Source organism: Anomaloglossus baeobatrachus, chromosome 7 (assembly GCF_048569485.1).
Source record: "Anomaloglossus baeobatrachus isolate aAnoBae1 chromosome 7, aAnoBae1.hap1, whole genome shotgun sequence".
In the NCBI taxonomy this organism is placed as follows: Eukaryota; Metazoa; Chordata; class Amphibia; order Anura; family Aromobatidae; genus Anomaloglossus; species Anomaloglossus baeobatrachus.
The window spans coordinates 270,424,603-270,443,784 of record NC_134359.1 but is presented as its reverse complement, the minus strand read 5'-3'; the positions used below and the strand labels follow the sequence as shown (position 1 = coordinate 270,443,784).

Here is a 19,182-nt window from a genome sequence, read left to right as displayed (position 1 = left end):
GAATAACTAACAGCTCCGGGAATGTCACACGCATCCCAGAGTCACGGCTCTGCACGGACGTCAGTCCCAGACAGCCTAAGTGGGCTCGCTATGAGCGGCCTCGGTTTCATCAGGGTCCTAGCAGAAGGACTCGCTGTGTAATGAGGCGGAAGTAGCGGCTCAGGATTCTGATCCTGAGACCGCTCTCAATCTGGATACACCTGATTGTGACGCCATAGTAAATAATCTTATAGCGTCCATCTATAGAATGTGGGTTATTTCTCACAGCTCCTCCAGTGGAGGAGTCAGCTTCACGTATTTTTCTGGACCACTCTGCCTTCAGAAAGGCAGTCCAGGAACACCACGCTTATCCAGATATGCGCTTCTCCAAACGGCTTAGGATACACGTTATCCCTGTCCCCTGACTTGGTCAAGGACTGGACCCAATGTCCCGAGCGGCATCCTCCAATCTCCAGGCTTGTAGCTAGATCCATAGTTGCAGTGAGAGATGGAACTGCAAACTCAAAGATGCCACTGACAGACAGATGGATCTCTGGTCGAAAGCCATCTATGAGGCTGTCGGCGCACCGTTGGCTCCGGCATTCTCTCCCTTGGGGCACTCCAAGCTATTTCAGCTTGTCTTACACAGATTGACACGGTTACACGTACATCTGTGCCGCAGGTGGCATCCTTAACCTCTCAAATGTCTGCATTTGTTTCTTACGCGATTCAGGTTGTCCTGGACTCTGCGAACCGTGCGGCGGTAGCCTCCGCTACTCCGTGTTTTTAAGCAGAGCCTGGTCTGCTCGTTAAGTGAATGGAAGGCAGATTCTGCTTCCAAAAAAGGTTGCCTAACCAGTTGCCTTTTTCTGCTGACCGACTGTTTGGTGAGCGTTGGATGTAACCATCAAACAGTCCAGGGGTAAGGATTCATCCTTTCCTCAGCCCGGACACAACAAACCCCAACAGAGCAAGAGGCAGTCGGGGTTTTCGGCCTTTTCGAGGCTCGGGCAGGTCCCATTTTTCCTCGTCCAATGTGGACTCAAAAGGATCAGAGGAGCTAAGATTCTTAGCGGGCTCAGTCTCGCCCAAAAAAGCGACAGTCTGAAAACCCGCTTCCAAGGCGGCTTCCTCATGACTTGCGGCCTCGGTCGGTAGCAGGCTCTCCCGCCTTGGCGATATTTAGCTGCCATAGGTCAATGACCATTGAGTGTGAGACATTCTGTCTCACGGGTACAGGATAGAGCTCACTTCTCGTCCTCCAACTCGATTCTTCAGAATTTCTCCACCTCCCGGCCGGGCCGCTGCTCTTCTGCAAACAGGGTGCACTCTATAGGCAGAAAGAGTGATGACCCCCGTTCCTCTTCAGGAACAAGGTCACGGTTTTTACCCCAAATTCTTTGCGGTACCTATAACAACGGGCCGTTCCGTCCCGTTCTGGATCTAAAAATGCTCAGCAAGCTCGTGGACACCAGGCGGTTCCGGATGGAATCCCTCCGCCATGTCATCGCCTCAAGGTCCCAAGGATATTTCCTAGCATCATTAGGCATCAAGGATGCTTATCCACACGTGCCGATTGATCCAGAGCACTAGCGTTTCTACGCTTCGTTATAGGAGACGAACACCCTCTGTTCGTAGCTCTACCTTCCGGCTAGCGACAGTCCAACTGGTCTTCGCCAAGGTCAGGGCAGCAGTAGTCACAGTCCTGCACTCTCAGGGCCAGGTCCCGTATTTAGACGATCTACTTGTCAAGGCACTCTCTTAGGAAACATGCCAACACTGCCCGAACGTTGCGCTGGAGACTCTCTAGAGTTTTGGGTGGATCATCAACTTTTTAAAGTCAGATCCGACCCCGACCCTATCGATAACATATCTAGGCATAGAGTTTCTTACTCTCTCAGCGATAGTGAAGCTGCCGCTAGACAAACAGCATTCACTACGGGCTGCAAGCTCTTCTTTAAGAACCAGTCGCACACATTGAGACGCCTCATGCACTTCCTACGTAAGATGGTAGCAATGGAGGCAGTTCCTTTCGCGCAGTTTTACTGCGTCCACTACAATGGGACATTCTCCGCCAATGGGACGAGGAGTCGACGTCCCTCAACAGAGTCGTCGTTCTTTCTTAGGCGGCCAAGGAATCTCTACGGTGGTGGCTTCTTCTCACCTCTTGGTCAAAAAGAAGGTCCTTCCTATCCCCGTCCTGGGCGATAGTTACGACAGACGCGAGTCTATCAGGGTGGGGAGCAGTTTTTCTCCACTACAGCGCTCAGGGTACGTGGACTCAGCAAGAGTCCACTCTTCAGATCAATGTTCTTGAACACAGAACAGTGTATCTTGCCCTACAATCCTTCCAACAGCGGCTGGAAAGCAAGCATATCCGACTTCAGTCGGACAGCTCCACAGCGGTGGCATACATCAACCACCAAGGAAGAACGCGCAACCGGCAAGCCTTCCAGGAAGTCCGGCAGGTTCTGATGTGGGTGGAAGACACGGCATCCACCATATCCACAATTCACATCCCAAGTGTGGAAACTAGGAAGCTGACTTCCTAAGTCGCTGAGGTGTGGCCGAAAGAGTATGGTCTCCTCACCCGGACGGGTTTCAGGAGATCTGGCGCCGCTGACAGAGGCCGGACGTCGATCTAATGGCGTCACGGCACAACAACAATGTGCCAGCTTCATGGCACGGTTTCACAATCATCGAGCTCTGGCGGCAAACGCCTTAGTTCAGCATTGGTCGCAGTTCCAGCTACCTTAGGTGCCACCTCTGGCATTGTTGCCCAGAGTACTGCGCTAGATCAAGACCGACTGCGGCCGCGCCATCCTCGTCGCTACAAATTGGCCGAGGATGTTGTGGTACTCGGTTCTGTGGTGCCTCACGGTAGGCTAACCGGGGGCACTACCAGACCAATCAGACTGGCTGTCTCAAGGGCCATTCTTCCATTTGAATTCTACGGCCCTCAACCGGATGGTGTGGCATTGAGTCCTGGAACCTAGTGTCGTCAGGATTACCTCAGGACGTGGTTGCCACCATGAGACAGGCTAGCATACCAACGTCCGCCAAGATTGACCACAGGACGTGGAAGATGTTCTTATCTCGGTGCTCGGCGCAGGGTGTTTCTCCCTGGCCGGTTGCATCGTCTATGTTTCCTTCCTTCCTGCAATCTAGGTAGGAAAATGGGTTGTCGCTCAGTTCCCTTTAGGGACAAGTCTCAGCGCTATCTGTATTTTTTCAGAAACGACGACTTCCTCAGGTACGCACGTTCCTACGGGGAGTTTGTCTTCTCAGCACTCCGTACAAGCGGCCGTTAGAGCCCTGAGATCTGAACTTAGGAGAGTTTCCGAGCTAGCAACGCTCTCATACAAACTCCCTTCCTGGTCCTTCACCAGGACAGGGTAGTTCTGCGTCCGGTTCCGGAATTTCTCCCTAAGGTGGTATCCCATTTTCATATCAATCAGGATATCACCTCACCTTCTTTGTGTCCTCGTCCAGTCCATCAATTTCAGAAAGATTTGCATCTGTTGGTTCTGGTGAGAGCACTCAGGTTCTACTTCCCGCATGGCGCTCCTGCGCCACCCGGATGCACTCTTTGTCCTTGTCGCTGGTCGGCGTAAACAGTCGCAAGCTTCCAGATCCACCCTTGCTCGGGGGCTCGAGGAACCAATTCTTGAAACCTACAGTTCTACTGGGCTTCTGGTTCTCTCAAGGCCGAAGGCCCATTCTACCAGAGCCGTGGGTGCATCCTGGGCATTACGGCACCAGGCTACGGCTCAGCAGGTGTGTCAGGCACCCACCTGGTCGAGTCTACTTACTTTTACCAAGCATTATCAGATGCATACCTACGCTTCGGCAGACGCCAGCCTAGGTAGATAAGTCATTCAGGCGGCGGTTGGCCACCTGTAGGAGAGGGCCGTTTGACGGCCCTATCATGAGGTATTCTTTTACCCACCCAGGGATTGCTTTTGGACATCCCAATTGTCTGGGTCTCCCAATGGAGCGACAAAGAAGAAGGGAATTTTGTTTACTTACCGTAAATTCCTTTTCTTCTAGCTCCAATTGGGAGACCCAGCACCCGCCCTGTTTTCTCGGGGTTTTTCTGTTTTTTCGGGTACACATGTTGTTCATGTGGTATGGTTCAGTTCTCCGATGTTTCCTCGGATTGAATTGGTCTTTAAACCAGTTATTGGCTTTCCTCCTTCTTGCTTTGGCACTAAAACTGGTGAGCCAGTGATCCCACTGGGGGTGTATAGCCAGAAGGGGAGGGGCCTTACACTTTTAAGTGTAATACTTTGTGTGGCCTCCAGAGGCAATAGCTATACACCCAATTGTCTGGGTCTCCCAATTGGAGCTAGAAGAAAAGGAATTTACGGTAAGTAAACAAAATTCCCTTCTTCCTGCCTAACTGTCCCAGCCTATAGTGGCATAGATAAAGAGATCTTCAGTAAAAGTATTTCTAAAGATCCTTTATGATATGCTAATGAGGCCAGTGATTAGTCACAAGGGAGTTAGTTCCCTTGGCTAGTCGGCCCCATTAGCAAGTAAGCAGTAAGCACTCCCCTGTGGGCGTGCTAGCATGCTAATGAATGCACAGCGTCAGAGGCATGGTCGCTGTCATCTCTCTGCTGCCACCGCGCTCAACACTGGATTCGGCTCAGTGTGCACGATCAAAAAGTTCCCGGGCTTCCGGTCATACGCACTACACCGTTTTGAAGCCAGGACACATACACCCGGATTTATAGTAGTATACATGATTGGAAGTCCAGGACTTCTGATCATGCGCACTGAGCCGAAATCCAGTGTCTGCTGCGGTGGCAACAGAGTACGGTGAGGTCGAACATGCCTTTGACGCTGCGCATTCATTAGCATGTTGGCACGCACACAGGGGAGTGCTTACATGCTAAGGGGGCCGACTAGCCAAGGGAACTAATGCCCTTGTGATTAGTCCTTGAAACCCGTCTCTATTGTTCCTTGGACTCATTAGCATATCATAAAGGATCTTTAAAAATACTTTTTCTAAGGATCCCTTTATCTATGCTACTATAATCTGGGATAATTAGGCAGGGATTAGCAATATACACCCAGAACTGCTCGTGGTTCTGGGTGCATACATGACCTGACAGGTTCCCTTTAATAAATACATCCTCCATGGACTCCCATGTTTTAAAAAAAAAAAATCCGATTTAATGGATGATTACAGGACATGTGCATTTAGCCTAATTATGACATCCCAAAGAGTGCCCCGAATTATCAGACTTTCTGGATGCCGGATTAAAAGATTTTTACCATACTACACTATTATTATTGCAGGAGGGAATTGAAGAGACTTGTCAGTTTTCCTAATTCTTGATGAAATTATAATTCCGAAGCATCTTTTTGTTTTTATAATGCAGTATTGGGCTTTTCTACTTTTAGGCCCTGTGCGCACTAGAAAAAGGAATTTTCTTAAGAAAATTTCGCAGGCTCTTAAAGATTTCCGCACCTGCGGGGGAAAAAACGCAAAAAATCCACACCGAAATCCACATGCGGTATGCTGCGTATTGGTGAGGATTTGGTACGGAATTGCCGTAGGTTGATCCCTGTGGGATTTCACAGTTCTCCCCTCTCCTGCTGTCCGTGGTGCTGAAGTCTCCAGGCCGTGCTTTTTGTCCTTCGCGGCTGCCTCCGGCGCTCTGCTGTTTGCGGGTCAGCTGTGCACTGCATAACTGCATATGCATGAGCCGGCCTGGAAGCAGGAGAGCAGTGTCCGGAGGCAGCCTCGCAGGAGAAGGTGAGTATAAGATCAGCGGTGACTTCAGTCAGCTGATGTGAAGTGACCGCTGGAGTCCTCCACCTGTCACTGCATAGCACATCAGTGAAGTCACCGCTGATCCCGGTGGCTCACTTTACTTGCGTCCTGACCCTCACAGTGAGCAGTCATGGTCTATGGCACTCACTGTGAGTGCCAGGTGCAGCAGAGCTGGAAGCGTCGTGGGACATCTTGTGGATTACGTTGGACCTGGAGGGCTGTTATTAGGGGTTAATAAAGTGGTGAAAGAGGGGAGCTTTTTTGTCTTTTTTTCAAATAAAGGATTATTGGGGTGCTTGTGCTTATTTACTTTCACTTACAGTTTAGTGAGGAGAGGGTGTCATATAGACGCCTGCCATCACTAAACTAGGACTTAGTGGCAGCTATGGGCTGCTGCCATTAACTCCTTCATTACCCCGATTGCCACCGCATCTCGGCAACGGGAAGAGTCGGGAAAAGTCCGGGAGTGTCACATCTAATGGATGCGGCAATTCCGGGCGGCTGCTGGCTGATATTTTTAGGCTGGGGGGCTCCCCATAACGTGGGGCTCCCCATCCTAAGAATACCAGCCCCCAGCTGTGAGGCTTTATCCTGGCTGGTTATAAAAATTGGGGGGGACCGCACGCCATTTTCTTTTTAATTTATTTATTTTACTGTACGCTATAGACCCGCCCACTGGCGGCTGTGTGGTTGCACTGAGACAGCTGTCACTCAGCGTGGGGGTGTGTCTGCCTGCAACCAATCACAGCCACCAGTGAGCAGGGAAGGAGTGAATACGAGATGCAATAATGAGCGGCAGCTCTTGAAGATGAAAGAGCTGCCGCGGCAGCAGTGTGACAGCCGCCTGGTCATCGGTGAGTATGAAGCACTTGCTCCTACCCCTTTGGGCCAGATTCTGTTCCCCATAAACTTTTTATGGGTAGCAGCATCTGGCCAGATACCGGGGATCAATCCTCCGCCGACCCAGAGTCAGCGGGTGATTGATCTGCCAGCCCTCGAAACCGCAGGGACCTGCGAAAAAGAAGTGACATGCAATTGTTCTTGCTGCGGGAATCCCGCATCAAAACATGCAGCTGTCAAAATCCGCATAGTGCGCACAACATTTTTTTTTCCCATAGGATTTGCTGGTGATTCACTGCAGAGATGTTATCAACATTTACTGCAGCGAAACATGCAGCAAATCCGCAGGAAATCTGCGGCAAAAAAACGGCAAGTGTGCACAGGGCCTTATTCCTCCTGCAAATGTGTAATACATGGACAAATGAGTGTTGGCATTCCCGCTGTGTGCCTATGCATTCGCAGACAGCCTGCACTGCACATATTGTCAGCTTGTGTACAGAAAAGCCCCTTTGATCAGAAACATAGCACATAAGTCTCTGATTATTCATATTTTTCCAGGAGGACTTACAGAGGAACAACACTTTGCTGCATGTTAAAGAGTTAAGGGACACTTCTGATGCAAGGAGTAGAAAATCCATTTCTTGGAAGTAGCGGGATAGTCCTACGTTGTTGCCTTTTGTTGGATTATCAGGCCTTCTGGACTGTTGGATGCTGGATTATTGAATATTTATTGCATCTTATATTGATTTGTAGTTATTTTTGCACCTCTTTCAGGATCCTGTCCACAGCTGGAAAGCACCTGTGCGAGTCCTACAGCCCCCGTAGCCTCACCGGCATGCAGGAGGCAACCTCCACCGAGCGCAAGAGTTGCAAAAACCCCTGGCAGGAATACAACTACCTCCTGAAGGGCGACCCTGCCGAATATGCCAGCCTGATGGAGACCTTGTACATGTTGAAGGTGAGTTCCCACCCCGTGAATACAACTTTTGATTGTTCTTTACGCACCACTGGGATGAAAGTCGATACTCGCCGAGGACAATGTTTCCCTCATCAGCGATCTTATGTAATAAGTGTTATCATAGGCTTCGCTGCGCCGGTGTTTGCTCTTCTGAAATCCATCCTCTTTCAACAATCAAACTGATTATATTTTCCTTATGTGGATTCTTCATATCTCCACATCTTTCTATTTTTTTTTTCTCCTGTGCAATCAGTTATGTAATTTTATTATTTATTTATTTTTATTTTTTTTTAAAAGGGCACTAAACCGAAGAGGGGAATTTTATCCCCCCATCCAAACACACACTAGATTTAAAGAGTTAAAAAATGTACAAATATTGCACATTTGTTTTTTAGTTTTTGTAGCTTTTTTGCCTTTTTTTAATTGCAGATTGTTTATTTTGAGGATTTTTTTGAGATCTGTGTGCTATGTTTCACCCCATATTTGCATGTTTTCTGGGGGGATTTTTAACACTCGCAGCACTTTTCTTAAAAAAAATGTGTAGAGCTTAGGGGAAGGAACATGGCCATCATTAATTGACACATTTATTGCTAGCACTGGGCAAGAGATGTGTCATGATTCGCCTCCCCATCCACATGGCTAGGGGGCGGAGCCTTCTCTCGGGCCTCACTTCCGGCCCCTGGATGCCTTAAAAGCTGACACTTCCAGTGAACCAGCGCCGGCTATAAGCTTAGCACTGCTTTGCCTGTTATTGCTGGTCTTGTGAGTGATATCCTGATCTATCTGTTCCTGTGCCCCCGTGCCATTCTCTGTGTTTTGTCCCCTGGTCGTCCCTCCTGTCCTGTGTCCCCCCTCCTATTTCCCCACTCGGTTGCTTCCCCCGATACTGACCTTAGCCTGACTTTGACTTCGCTTTTGCTCGCTCCTCCGGTCCTGCTTCTGCCCGTACGGTGTTTGACCCAGCCTGTCCGACTATTCCTCACATTCCCTGCAGTTCTGCCTCTCAGCTGTGCTGATTAGGCAGTGCATGAGAACGCTGTGCATTTCCTTCCTGGTTCTCATTGCTCTGTGTAGTGTTGTCTGCTGCAGAGCTCTGGCTCCCCCTGGTGGCCGCATTACAAGATGATTAAACTAGTGCATGGTGACATTTTTTCCATCCACTGTTCATGGGCATGATCGAGGAGCGGTCCTGATTGCCTTTGGAAAACGCCCATACATCTTAGATAATGGTAGCCCAAATGCTAGTTCAGCTGATTGCTGTCTGTCCTGGTCGGTCCATACATACGCATGAACCGAGAATGTACATATTTCCTATGGGGAGAGGAAAGTAAGCCTCTGTCAGACACATTCGGCAGTGGCCTAGGTCCAGGGAAAAGAATCTTGTATTGTAGGTTAAGACGCCTGATCCTTCTGTCTCCTGATGTCATTTGTCAGGGGCCCCACACTCATCAGATGGTGATGGGGGTCATCCAACCTCAGTCCAATGTGTATAAAGACCTTTAAGCCCAGGGATCTCCCTATAAAATTGCCTCAGTATTGCCCAGAACTGCATTTCCAATTCTGCTTCTGGAATCAATTTATGGTCCCAACTCGTTACAAACAGTGGTTTTTTTTGTATATTATGCAATTATTGGTAGCAATCATTTTGGGTGAAAAAAATTGTATGCAAATCATGAGCATTTAATCTGTACAGACACTGAACCAGCAATGCATGCAGAAAGTCAGGAGCTTAGAATTGTGATTGCAGCTTTGGATGAGAAAAGATGAAATATATGAACAAAATTCAAGTGGGTATCAGTAGAAAATAAAGGAAAGCAAAGAACTGAGATAAAAACTTGGGGCCTCACTCTTATTTGCCAGTATGAAGAGGGAGAGTTGAGTTACCATGTAAAGACCCCGTCACACTAAGCAACATCGCTAGCAACATCGCTGCTAACGAACAACTTTTGTGACGTTGCTAGCGATGTTGCTGTGTGTGACATCCAGCAACAACCTGGCCCCTGCTGTGAGGTCGTTGGTTGTTGCTGAATGTCCTGGGCCATTTTTTAGTTGTTGCTGTCCCGCTGTGAAGCACAGATCGCTGTATGTGACAGCGAGACAGCAACAACTAAATGTGCAGGCAGCAGGAGCCGGCTTCTGCGGAGGCTGGTAACCACAGTAAACATCGGGTAACCAAGAAGCCCTGTCCTTGGTTACCCGATATTTACCTTTGTTACCAGCCTCCGCCGCTCTCACTGTCAGTGCCGGCTCCTGCTCTGTGCACATGTAGCTGCAGGACACATGGGTTAATTAACCCGATGTGTGCTGTAGCTAGGAGAGCAAGGAGCCAGCGCTAAGCATTGTGCGCTGCTCCCTGCTCTGTGCACATTTAGCTGCAGTACACATCGGGTAATTAACCCGATGTGTGCTGTAACTAGGAGAGCAGGGAGCCAGCGCTCAGTGTGCGCTGCTCCCTGCTCTCTGCACGTGTAGCTCCGTGCGCTGGTAACCAAGGTAAATATCGGGTTGGTTACCCGATATTTACCTTAGTTACCAAGCGCAGCATCTTCCACGCGGCGCTGGGGGCTGGTCACTGGTTGCTGGTGAGCTCACCAGCAACTCGTGTAGCGACACTCCAGCGATCCCTGCCAGGTCAGGTTGCTGGTGGGATCACTGGAGCGTCGCAGTGTGACATCTCACCAGCAACCTCCTAGCAACTTACCAGCGATCCCTATCGTTGTTGGGATCGCTGGTAAGTTGCTTAGTGTGACTGGACCTTTAGTGTGACTGGACCTTAATGCTGGGTTTACACACTGAGACTTTCTAGCGATCCAACCTGCGATCTCAACCTAGCCGGGATCGCTACAAAGTCTCTGGTGAGCTGTCAAACAGGCAGACCTGGCCAACGACCTAACAGCGATCCGGACCTGCAGAGCGACTAGCTGGTCGTTGGGGACAGCAGGTGAACTTCACCCGACTTCATTTAATGCCGCGCGGCTCTGTGTGCCGTGTAAATAAATAAATAATTAAAAAATCCGGCGTGCGGTCCCCCCTATTTTAATACCAGCCAGATAAAGCCATACGGCTGCAGGCTGGTATTCTCAGGATGGGGAGCCCCACGTTATGGGGAGCCCCCCAGCCTAACAATATCAGTCAGCAGCCGCCCAGAATTGCCGCATACATTAGATGCGACAGTTCTGGGGCTGTACCCGGCTCTTCCCGATTTGCCCTGGTGCGTTGGCAAATCGGGGTAATAAGGAGTTATTGGCAGCCCATAGCTGCCACTAAATCCTAGATTAATCATGTCAGGCGTCTCCCCGAGATACCTTCCATGATTAATCTGTAAGTGATAGTAAATAAACACACACACACACGAAAAAATCCTTTATTAGAAATTAAAAACACAAACACATTCCCTCATTACCAATTTATTACCCACAACAAAGCCCTCCTTGTCCGGCGTAATCCACGGTCCTCCAACGTCGCATCCAGCTCTGCTGCATGCAGGTGACAGGAGCAGCAGAAGACACAGCCGCTCCTGTCACCTGCACGCAGCTAATGAAGAGAGCCGTGTGATCGGCTGAGCTGTCACTGAGGTTACCTGGATCCAGCGGTGGATGCAGCGGTGGCCGCGGGTAACCTCAGTGACAGCTCAGCTGATCGCGCTACTCACCTCATTTGCTGCGTGGAGCTGACCGGAGCGGCGGTGAGTAGCGCGATCAGCTGAGCTGTCACTGAGGTTACCCGCGGCCACCGCTGGATCCAGGTAACCTCAGTGACAGCTCAGCACGTGGCGTATTAGAGCGCAGCGCTTCGGCTGCTGCCAGAAGCGCGCGTTCTAAGAAGTGACATGTCGGTCTCTGTGTCTCCCTGTCGGTCGGTCTCTCTCCCCCCTCTCTCCCCTCTCTGATACTCACCGATCAGCTGCACGGCTGTCACTGCTCCGGCGGCTTCTCCTGCTTTTGCAAATGCCGGCCGCCCATTGTTCAATCTCGTATTCCTTGCTTCCCCCACCCACCGGCGCCTATGATTGGTTGCAGTCAGACACGCCCCCATGCTGAGTGACAGCTGTCTCACTGCAACCAATCACAGCCACCGGTGGGCGGGTCTATGTAGTGCAGTAAAATAAATAAATAAAAAAAAACGGTGAGCGGTCACCCCCAATTCTGTTACCAGCCAGGGTAAAGCCACACGGCTGAAGGCTGGTATTCTCAGGATGGGCATCCCCACGTTATGAGGCGCCCCCCAGCCTAAAAATATCAGCCAGCAGCCGCCTGGAATTGCCGCATGGATTAGATGTGACAGTCCCGTGACTGTACCCGGCTCATCCAGAACTGCCCTGGTGTGGTGGCAATCTGGGTAATAAGGAGTTAATGGCAGCCCATAGCTGCCACTAAGTCCTAGTTAATCGTTGCAGGCGTCTATGAAACACCCCCAATGATTAACCTGGTGAAAGTAAATGAACACATACACCCGAAAAATCCTTTATTGGAAATAAAAGACAAAAACCACCCACTTTCGCCACTTTATTAAAATCCCCAAACACACCTCCAGGTCCGGCGTAATCCACGAGGTCCCGCGACACATCCAGCTCTGCTACATGAAGCTGACAGGAGCGGCAGTAGAACACCGCCACTCCTGTCCGCTGCACGCAGCAACTGAAGTGAGTCGCACTGTCAGCGGGGACGTCACTGAGGTAATGCCTGTGTGTGCGGTGATGATGAGGGCTGTAGTGTCGGAATGTGTGCGGTAATGTCGGCGGTAATGTCAGGATGTGTGCAGGGATGTCGTGATGTGTGCGGGGATGTAGGCGGTAATGTCAGGATGTGTGCGGGGATGTAGGCGGTAATGTCAGGATGTGTGCGGGGATGTAGGCGGTAATGTCAGGATGTTGTCGGGGATGTAGGCGGTAATGTCAGGGTGTGTGCGGGGATGTCGGCGGTAATGTCAGGATGTGTGCGGGGATGTCGGCGGTAATGCCAGGATGTGTGCGGGGATGTCGGCGGTAATGTCAGGATGTGTGCGGGGATGTCGGCGGTAATGTCAGGATGTGTGCGGGGATGTAGGCGGTAATGTCAGGATGTGTACGGGGATGTAGGCGGTAATGTCTGGATGTGTGCGGGGATGTCGGGATGTGTGCGGGGATGTCGGGATGTGTGCGGGGATGTCGGGATGTGTGCGGGGATGTCGGGATGTGTGCGGGGATGTCGGGATGTGTGCGGGGATGTCGGGATGTGTGCGGGGATGTAGGCGGTAATGTCAGGATGTTGTCGGGGATGTAGGCGGTAATGTCAGGATGTGGGCGGGGATGTAGGCGGTAATGTCAGGATGTGTGCGGGGATGTAGGCGGTAATGTCAGGATGTTGTCGGGGATGTAGGCGGTAATGTCAGGATGTGTGCGGGGATGTAGGCGGTAATGTCAGGATGTGTGCGGGGATGTAGGCGGTAATGTCAGGATGTGTGCGGGGATGTAGGCGGTAATGTCAGGATGTATGCGGGGATGTAGGCGGTAATGTCAGGATGTGTGCGGGGATGTAGGCGGTAATGTCAGGATGTGTGCGGGGATGTAGGCGGTAATGTCAGGATGTATGCGGGGATGTAGGCGGTAATGTCAGGATGTGTGCGGGGATGTAGGCGGTAATGTCAGGATGTGTGCGGGAATGTCAGGATGTGTGCGGTGATGACTGGATGTGTGCGGGGACGTCTCTCAGGTTACCCGCGGCTACAGGTCTCGGGTGGAGGACTCGAGCTGGCCGCGGGTAACCTGAGTGACAGCATCGGTGATCACATGGCTCACTGCAGTCACTCAGATTTGCAGTCACAGGTGAGTCCTTCACCTGTGACCGCAAATCAAGCCGCGGCACAAGCACAGAGCCGCGATCACAATGAAGTCGGGTGAAGTTCACCCGAGTTCATTCTGATCGCGCGGCTGTCTCCCGCAGCCAGCCATGTGCTCTTTTTGAGAGTGCGGTCCCAGTCGGCTCTGCTGCAAGTCTATGGGGATGCAGCAGAGCCGAGTGGGACCGCACTGTTAAAAATGTGGGCTCTGGATGCTTTTCCCACTCTGTCTATGGCAGAGCAAGCATCCAGAACGCATGAATTCTGCAGGAATGTGCGCACGTTGCGTTCTGCCGAATGCGTCTCAGAACGCAGCTTTTCGGCTGCAGGTACGATGTTTGTCGTTCCTGAGGCAGCACACATCGCTATGTGTGACACCGCAGGTACGACAAACATCTCCTTACCTGCGTCCACCGGTGATGCGGAAGGAAGGAGGTGGGTGGGATTTTACGTCCCGCTCATCTCCGCCCCTCCGCTTCTATTGGACGGCCGCTTAGTGACGTCGCGGTGACGCCGAACGCACCTCCCTCTTGAAGGAGGGATTGTTCAGCGGGCACAGCGACGTCTCTGCACAGGTATGTGCGTGTGGCGCTGCCGTAGCGATAATGTTCGCTACGGCAGCGATCAGCAAATGTCGCATATACGACGGGGGCAGGGACTATCGCGCTCGACATCGCTAGCAATCACTAGCAATGTCGCAGCGTGTAAAGTACCCTTTACTTTCACTGATGCCAGCACTGAGAGGGGGAGCAGTGAATATGCAGTTTGCATTTACATATGCATGACTAGTTAATAAGTCACACTAAATTGTATGGAGCTTACAAAAAGATAACAGGATAACATAGAGCAATAAAACTTTCTGATCCTGAAAGGTCTCCTTAAAGGCCCCGTCACACTAAGCAACATCGCTAGCAACATCGCTGCTAACGAACAACTTTTGTGACGTTGCTAGTGATGTTGCTGTGTGTGACATCCAGCAACAACCTGGCCTCTGCTGTGAGGTCGTTGGTTGTTGCTGAATGTCCTGGGCCATTTTTTAGTTGTTGCTGTCCCGCTGTAAAGCACAGATCGCTGTGTGTGACAGCGAGACAGCAACAACTAAATGTGCAGGCAGCAGGAGCCGGCTTCTGCGGAGGCTGGTAACCACGGTAAACAGCGGGTAACCAAGAAGCCCTGTCCTTGGTTACCCGATATTTACCTTTGTTACCAGCCTCCGCCGCTCTCACTGTCAGTGCAGGCTCCTGCTCTGTGCACATGTAGCTGCAGGACACATCGGGTTAATTAACCCGATGTGTGCTGTAGCTAGGAGAGCAGGGAGCCAGCGCTAAGCATTGTGCGCTGCTCCCTGCTCTGTGCACATGTAGCTGCAGCACACATCGGGTAATTAACCCGATGCGTGCTGTAACTAGGAGAGCAGGGAGCCAGCGCTCAGTATGCGCTGCTCCCTGCTCTCTGCACGTGTAGCTGCGTGCGCTGGTAACCAAGGTAAATATCGGGTTGGTTACCCGATATTTACCTTAGTTACCAAGCGCAGCATCTTCCACGCGGCGCTGGGGGCTGGTCACTGGTTTCTGGTGAGCTCACCAGCAACTCGCGTAGCGACGCTCCAGCGATCCCTGCCAGGTCAGGTTGCTGGTGGGATCGCTGGAGCGTCGCAGTGTGACATCTCACCAGCAACCTCCTAGCAACTTACCAGCGATCCCTATCGTTATTGGGATCGCTGGTAAGTTGCTTAGTGTGACTGGACCTTAAGCCTCATTTAAAGATAACATTAGTATAGTACTACAAAATCAAATGACAGATTCCCTATAGCGCTACATTTTCCATCCCCCTTGTTATGCCCTCTCTTTGCCTTGATTTAGGCCAATAATGTCATGGCCATTACCATATACCCCAGGAGGTATACCCCTAGTTGGCAGCTCTTTTTCAGTACCGCTCATGTAAGCAGTGACTGTCATTGGCAGTATCAAGTGAATCAGCCCAACATGATACCTGAACAAGAATTTGTGCAATCATTCCTGAGCTTTTTGCCAATCTCTCTAGTTTAGGAACTGATTGTTCTGTTCAGGGCCGTTACACTTGTGTCTGTCATCCATAGCAGCACCGCCACTGATCTGCCTGGCACCGCTCCCGCTGTTTCCGCTATCGCCATGCTTCTGCCGCCTGTACTTGACATTCAATAAGGCAGTGTTCCCAGGGCGTCGTCGTCTTCAATCAGCTGTGTCTTTACAGCAGCTTTGTTGTGTGTACTTACAAGATTAAGTAAGAAAAGAAAAGTATTAACAGCAGAGGAACACCTAAAACCCATCTGTTGTACATGAGAACCAGCCATAACCAACTAGGATGGAAATCCAGGAAAGGAAAGGGTCGGCATCCAGAGACGTAAAGACCCCTTCCTTATCTGCATTTACCTGTGGGTCAACAGTTGGTTGGCGTATGGATGCCTTGGGAGCAGATTGATGTGGCTGCTTAGCGTTTTTATCCTGGACTTGCTTATATGAAGGAAATCTACTGATGATCTGATGGGTACTTCTGTTCAGAACACCATTGACAATATACCTTTTTTGGCTAATCCCTTTAACACTAGAACTACTGAGGTAGTCATTTTGACTACTTTGCACCATGTATTTCTATATAGGTGTCACGAGTCCAGTAGTTCTAGTGTTAAATGGATGATTGTGCCCATTTCAATACCCTTTTGTGATATTAGTTACTACAGGCAGAATCTAGAACATCCAGAAGTGTTTGGTTGGTGGAGGGCTGACTGCTGAAATCCCAATAGCACTTAATAAGGTTCACTAGGACCCAACCAGATTTAGTTTTATGGGGGATTTTTTCACAGTTACTAACCTAAGGGCGTGTTACATTGGGGCTTACTTGCTATTCTGAGCACAATACCAGATCAAAGTTCACTCTGTTTGGGAGAAAACTTGACTCCTTTAATTTAGTTATTTGAGGTCACAGTGGACAAACTCCCATGATCTACTGAGCCTTGTCCTGCCTGGTTCGGCAGGAGAATGAGTGGTTGGGTGGTCCCTGGTTCGGCAGGAGAATGAATGGTTGGGTGGTCCCTGGTTTGGCAGGACAATGAACGGTTGGGTACTCCCTGGTTTGGCAGGAGAATGGGTGGGTGGTCCCTGTTTCGGCAGGAAAATGAATGGTTGGGTGGTCTCTGGTTCGGCACGAGAATGAATGGTTGGGTGGGTCCCTGGTTTGGCAGGACAATGAACGGTTGGGTACTCCCTGGTTTGGCAGGAGAATGGGTGGGTGGTCCCTGTTTCGGCAGGAAAATGAATGGTTGGGTGGTCTCTGGTTCGGCACGAGAATGAATGGTTGGGTGGGTCCCTGGTTCGGCAGGAGAATGAATAGTTGCGTGGTCCCTGGTTTGTCAGCAGAATGGTTGGGTGGTCCCTGGTTTTGCAGGAGAATGAATGGTTGGGTGGTCCCTGGTTCAGCAGGTGAATGAATGGTTGGGTGGTCCCTGGTTGGGTGGTCCCTGGATCGGCAGGAGAATGAATGGTTGGGTGGTCCCTGGATCGGCAGGAGAATGAATGGTTGGGTGTTCCCTGGTTTGGCAGGAGAATGAATGGTTGGGTGGTCCCTGGTTTGGCAGGAGAATGAGTGGTTGGGTGGTCATTGACTTGATTAGAGAAGCAGAACACATAAGCACAGCCACCTCGTTATACTGCCCACCCCTGGCAGTGATGTCGGATGAGGCAGAATTGGTTATGACCGTTCTCCCGACAGGTTGAGCACCCAACAATGGGAGTTACATTGAGTAGGAATATATGGATTTAACATCAAATCTAGACTACTGACTGTCCTACTGTGTGTATACTGTGTGATCATGTGTTTATATGTTTTATACATTTTGTATGGTGTGTCTGGATACAGTCGTGATAACTCTTATGTTTGGTGTATCCAGGAGAAAGGAGCAGTGAATGCTAGCCTTCTATCTGCTGCCCGCACCGATCTCACACGCCAGAACCAGGTCGCTCATCAACTCGCCTTTGACTCGGTCTTCCTAAGGATAAAACAGCAACTGCTCCTTGTGCCCAAAATGGAGGTGAGTTTTCTTTTCTACTTTTAATTTATTTATAGGGGTAAACCTAACAATAGGAGGAGATCGGAAGCTGTAAATTCCCCCCGCCCATTCTCCACACTGCTGCTATTGCTACACCTATTCTAGCAGACTGGATGCGCTGACATCTAGACCACCAGTTACCTGAGTTTTTTGCCAATCAGTGACCTCAGTGGTCAAGTCACTGTTGATCATAATGCCTAGCGCAGACCTTTTGAGCGAGGGGTGGATTCCAGTAAGTATGTCTTCTTTTTTTTTTTTTTCTTTGTCGCTCCATTGGGAGACCCAGCCAATTGGGTGTATAGCTTCTGCCTCCGGAGGCCACACAAAGTATTACACTTTAAAAAGTGTAACCCCTCCCCTCTGCCTATACACCCTCCCGTGGATCACGAGCTCCTCAGTTTTATGCTTTGTGTGGAAGGAGGCACACATCCACTCATGCATTCTCATATTAGTTATGTCGGTTGGAAGAAAAGAGGGCCCCCACGGGGCCCCCGGCATGCTCCCTTCTCACCCCACTATGTCGGCGGTGTTGTTAAGGTTGAGGTACCCATTGCGGGTACAAAGGCTGGAGCCACATGCCGTCTCCTTCACCATCCCTTAGCGGCTCTGGGAGAAGTGGGATCCTGAACGGTCATCCAGTTGCTGGGACCGTGCTCCCTCCGCAGCCCCTGTGGGAATCTGCCGGACCGGAGTCTATTCAACCTCAGGGACCGGGCCCTGCAACTCTAAGGTACTCTGTGTCCCCATTGGGGAATGTGCAGGAGTGCACCTTCTTCCCGGACGCTGCGGCAGCTGCTTAATTGAGAAGACCGGCGGACTTCCGCGCCGACCGTGCCTGCTTGTCGGGAGCGGTCTCAAATTTAGTCCCCGGCTTCATCGCGGCCTAGTCGCAAAAATCCCGCCCCCGAGCCTGCCTGTCAGGGGTAAGGGCGGGACTGCCGACCTGACGTCGGATGTGAGGGCCGGAGCATCCTGGATGTTTCCTCCCCCCTCACTGATCACTGTGGGGACCCCAGATTCCCGCACTTTCCTGGCGCCGCCCACGGCTCCACTCCCCCCCTGAGATCTCCGGCAGCCATTTTTTGGGCATTCTGCCGGTGGAGGATTCTCAGGAACAGCTCTGCAGCTCCAGGGGACCTATAGCTGGGAATCTGGAGGCACACACTCCGCTTGTTAGCGGTCGGTAAGCCACACCGGTCACCCGGTGCTGGTCCCCCCTAGGGTGCCGGAATAGATACGTATTTATATATATATATTTCTGTTCGGTCGGGCTGTATACCCTGTTTTTGCCCATATACCCTCAGTGATCATTCTCCTAGGAGACAACAGCATGTCGTCCACAAGGAGCAAACCTGTTAAGGCACAGGGGTTTTTTGCGGCCTGTACCTCTTGTGGGGCTATGTTACCTGCGGGTTCCACCTACCCTCACTGTGAGCAATGCTCGACCCCTGTTTCACTTGCTCAGCCGGAGCCTCGGTCACTAGTGGACCCCTCGGCTCATGTAGACCCCCCTGCTCCCCCTGTCCAGGCGCCAGGGACAGAGTTTGCTGCGTTTGCTGAGAAACTCTCTGAGTCACTTTCACAATCCATGGCTCAGTCTATGGACAAATGGTCTGCCAAGCTGCTAGAAGCTTTGCAGTCGAGACCGGTCCTTACACAGGCCCCGGCCCCTGTTGGATCGTCACCTCCAGGCCCCTCTCGGTCCGAGCCGCAGCGCGC

General features: G+C 51.0%; 1 protein-coding gene across 2 annotated transcripts in view; it reads left to right on the top strand.

The window, feature by feature from the left end:
- Positions 1 to 19,182, top strand: part of COG7 (component of oligomeric golgi complex 7) — a 173,321-nt gene that overhangs the window by 139,970 nt on the left and 14,169 nt on the right. For both annotated transcript variants that reach the window (XM_075319222.1, XM_075319223.1), the window contains 2 exons: positions 7,379 to 7,562; positions 17,305 to 17,445. In XM_075319222.1, the coding sequence (XP_075175337.1) occupies positions 7,379 to 7,562; positions 17,305 to 17,445 (325 nt within the window). The remainder of the gene's footprint in view (positions 1 to 7,378; positions 7,563 to 17,304; positions 17,446 to 19,182) is intronic.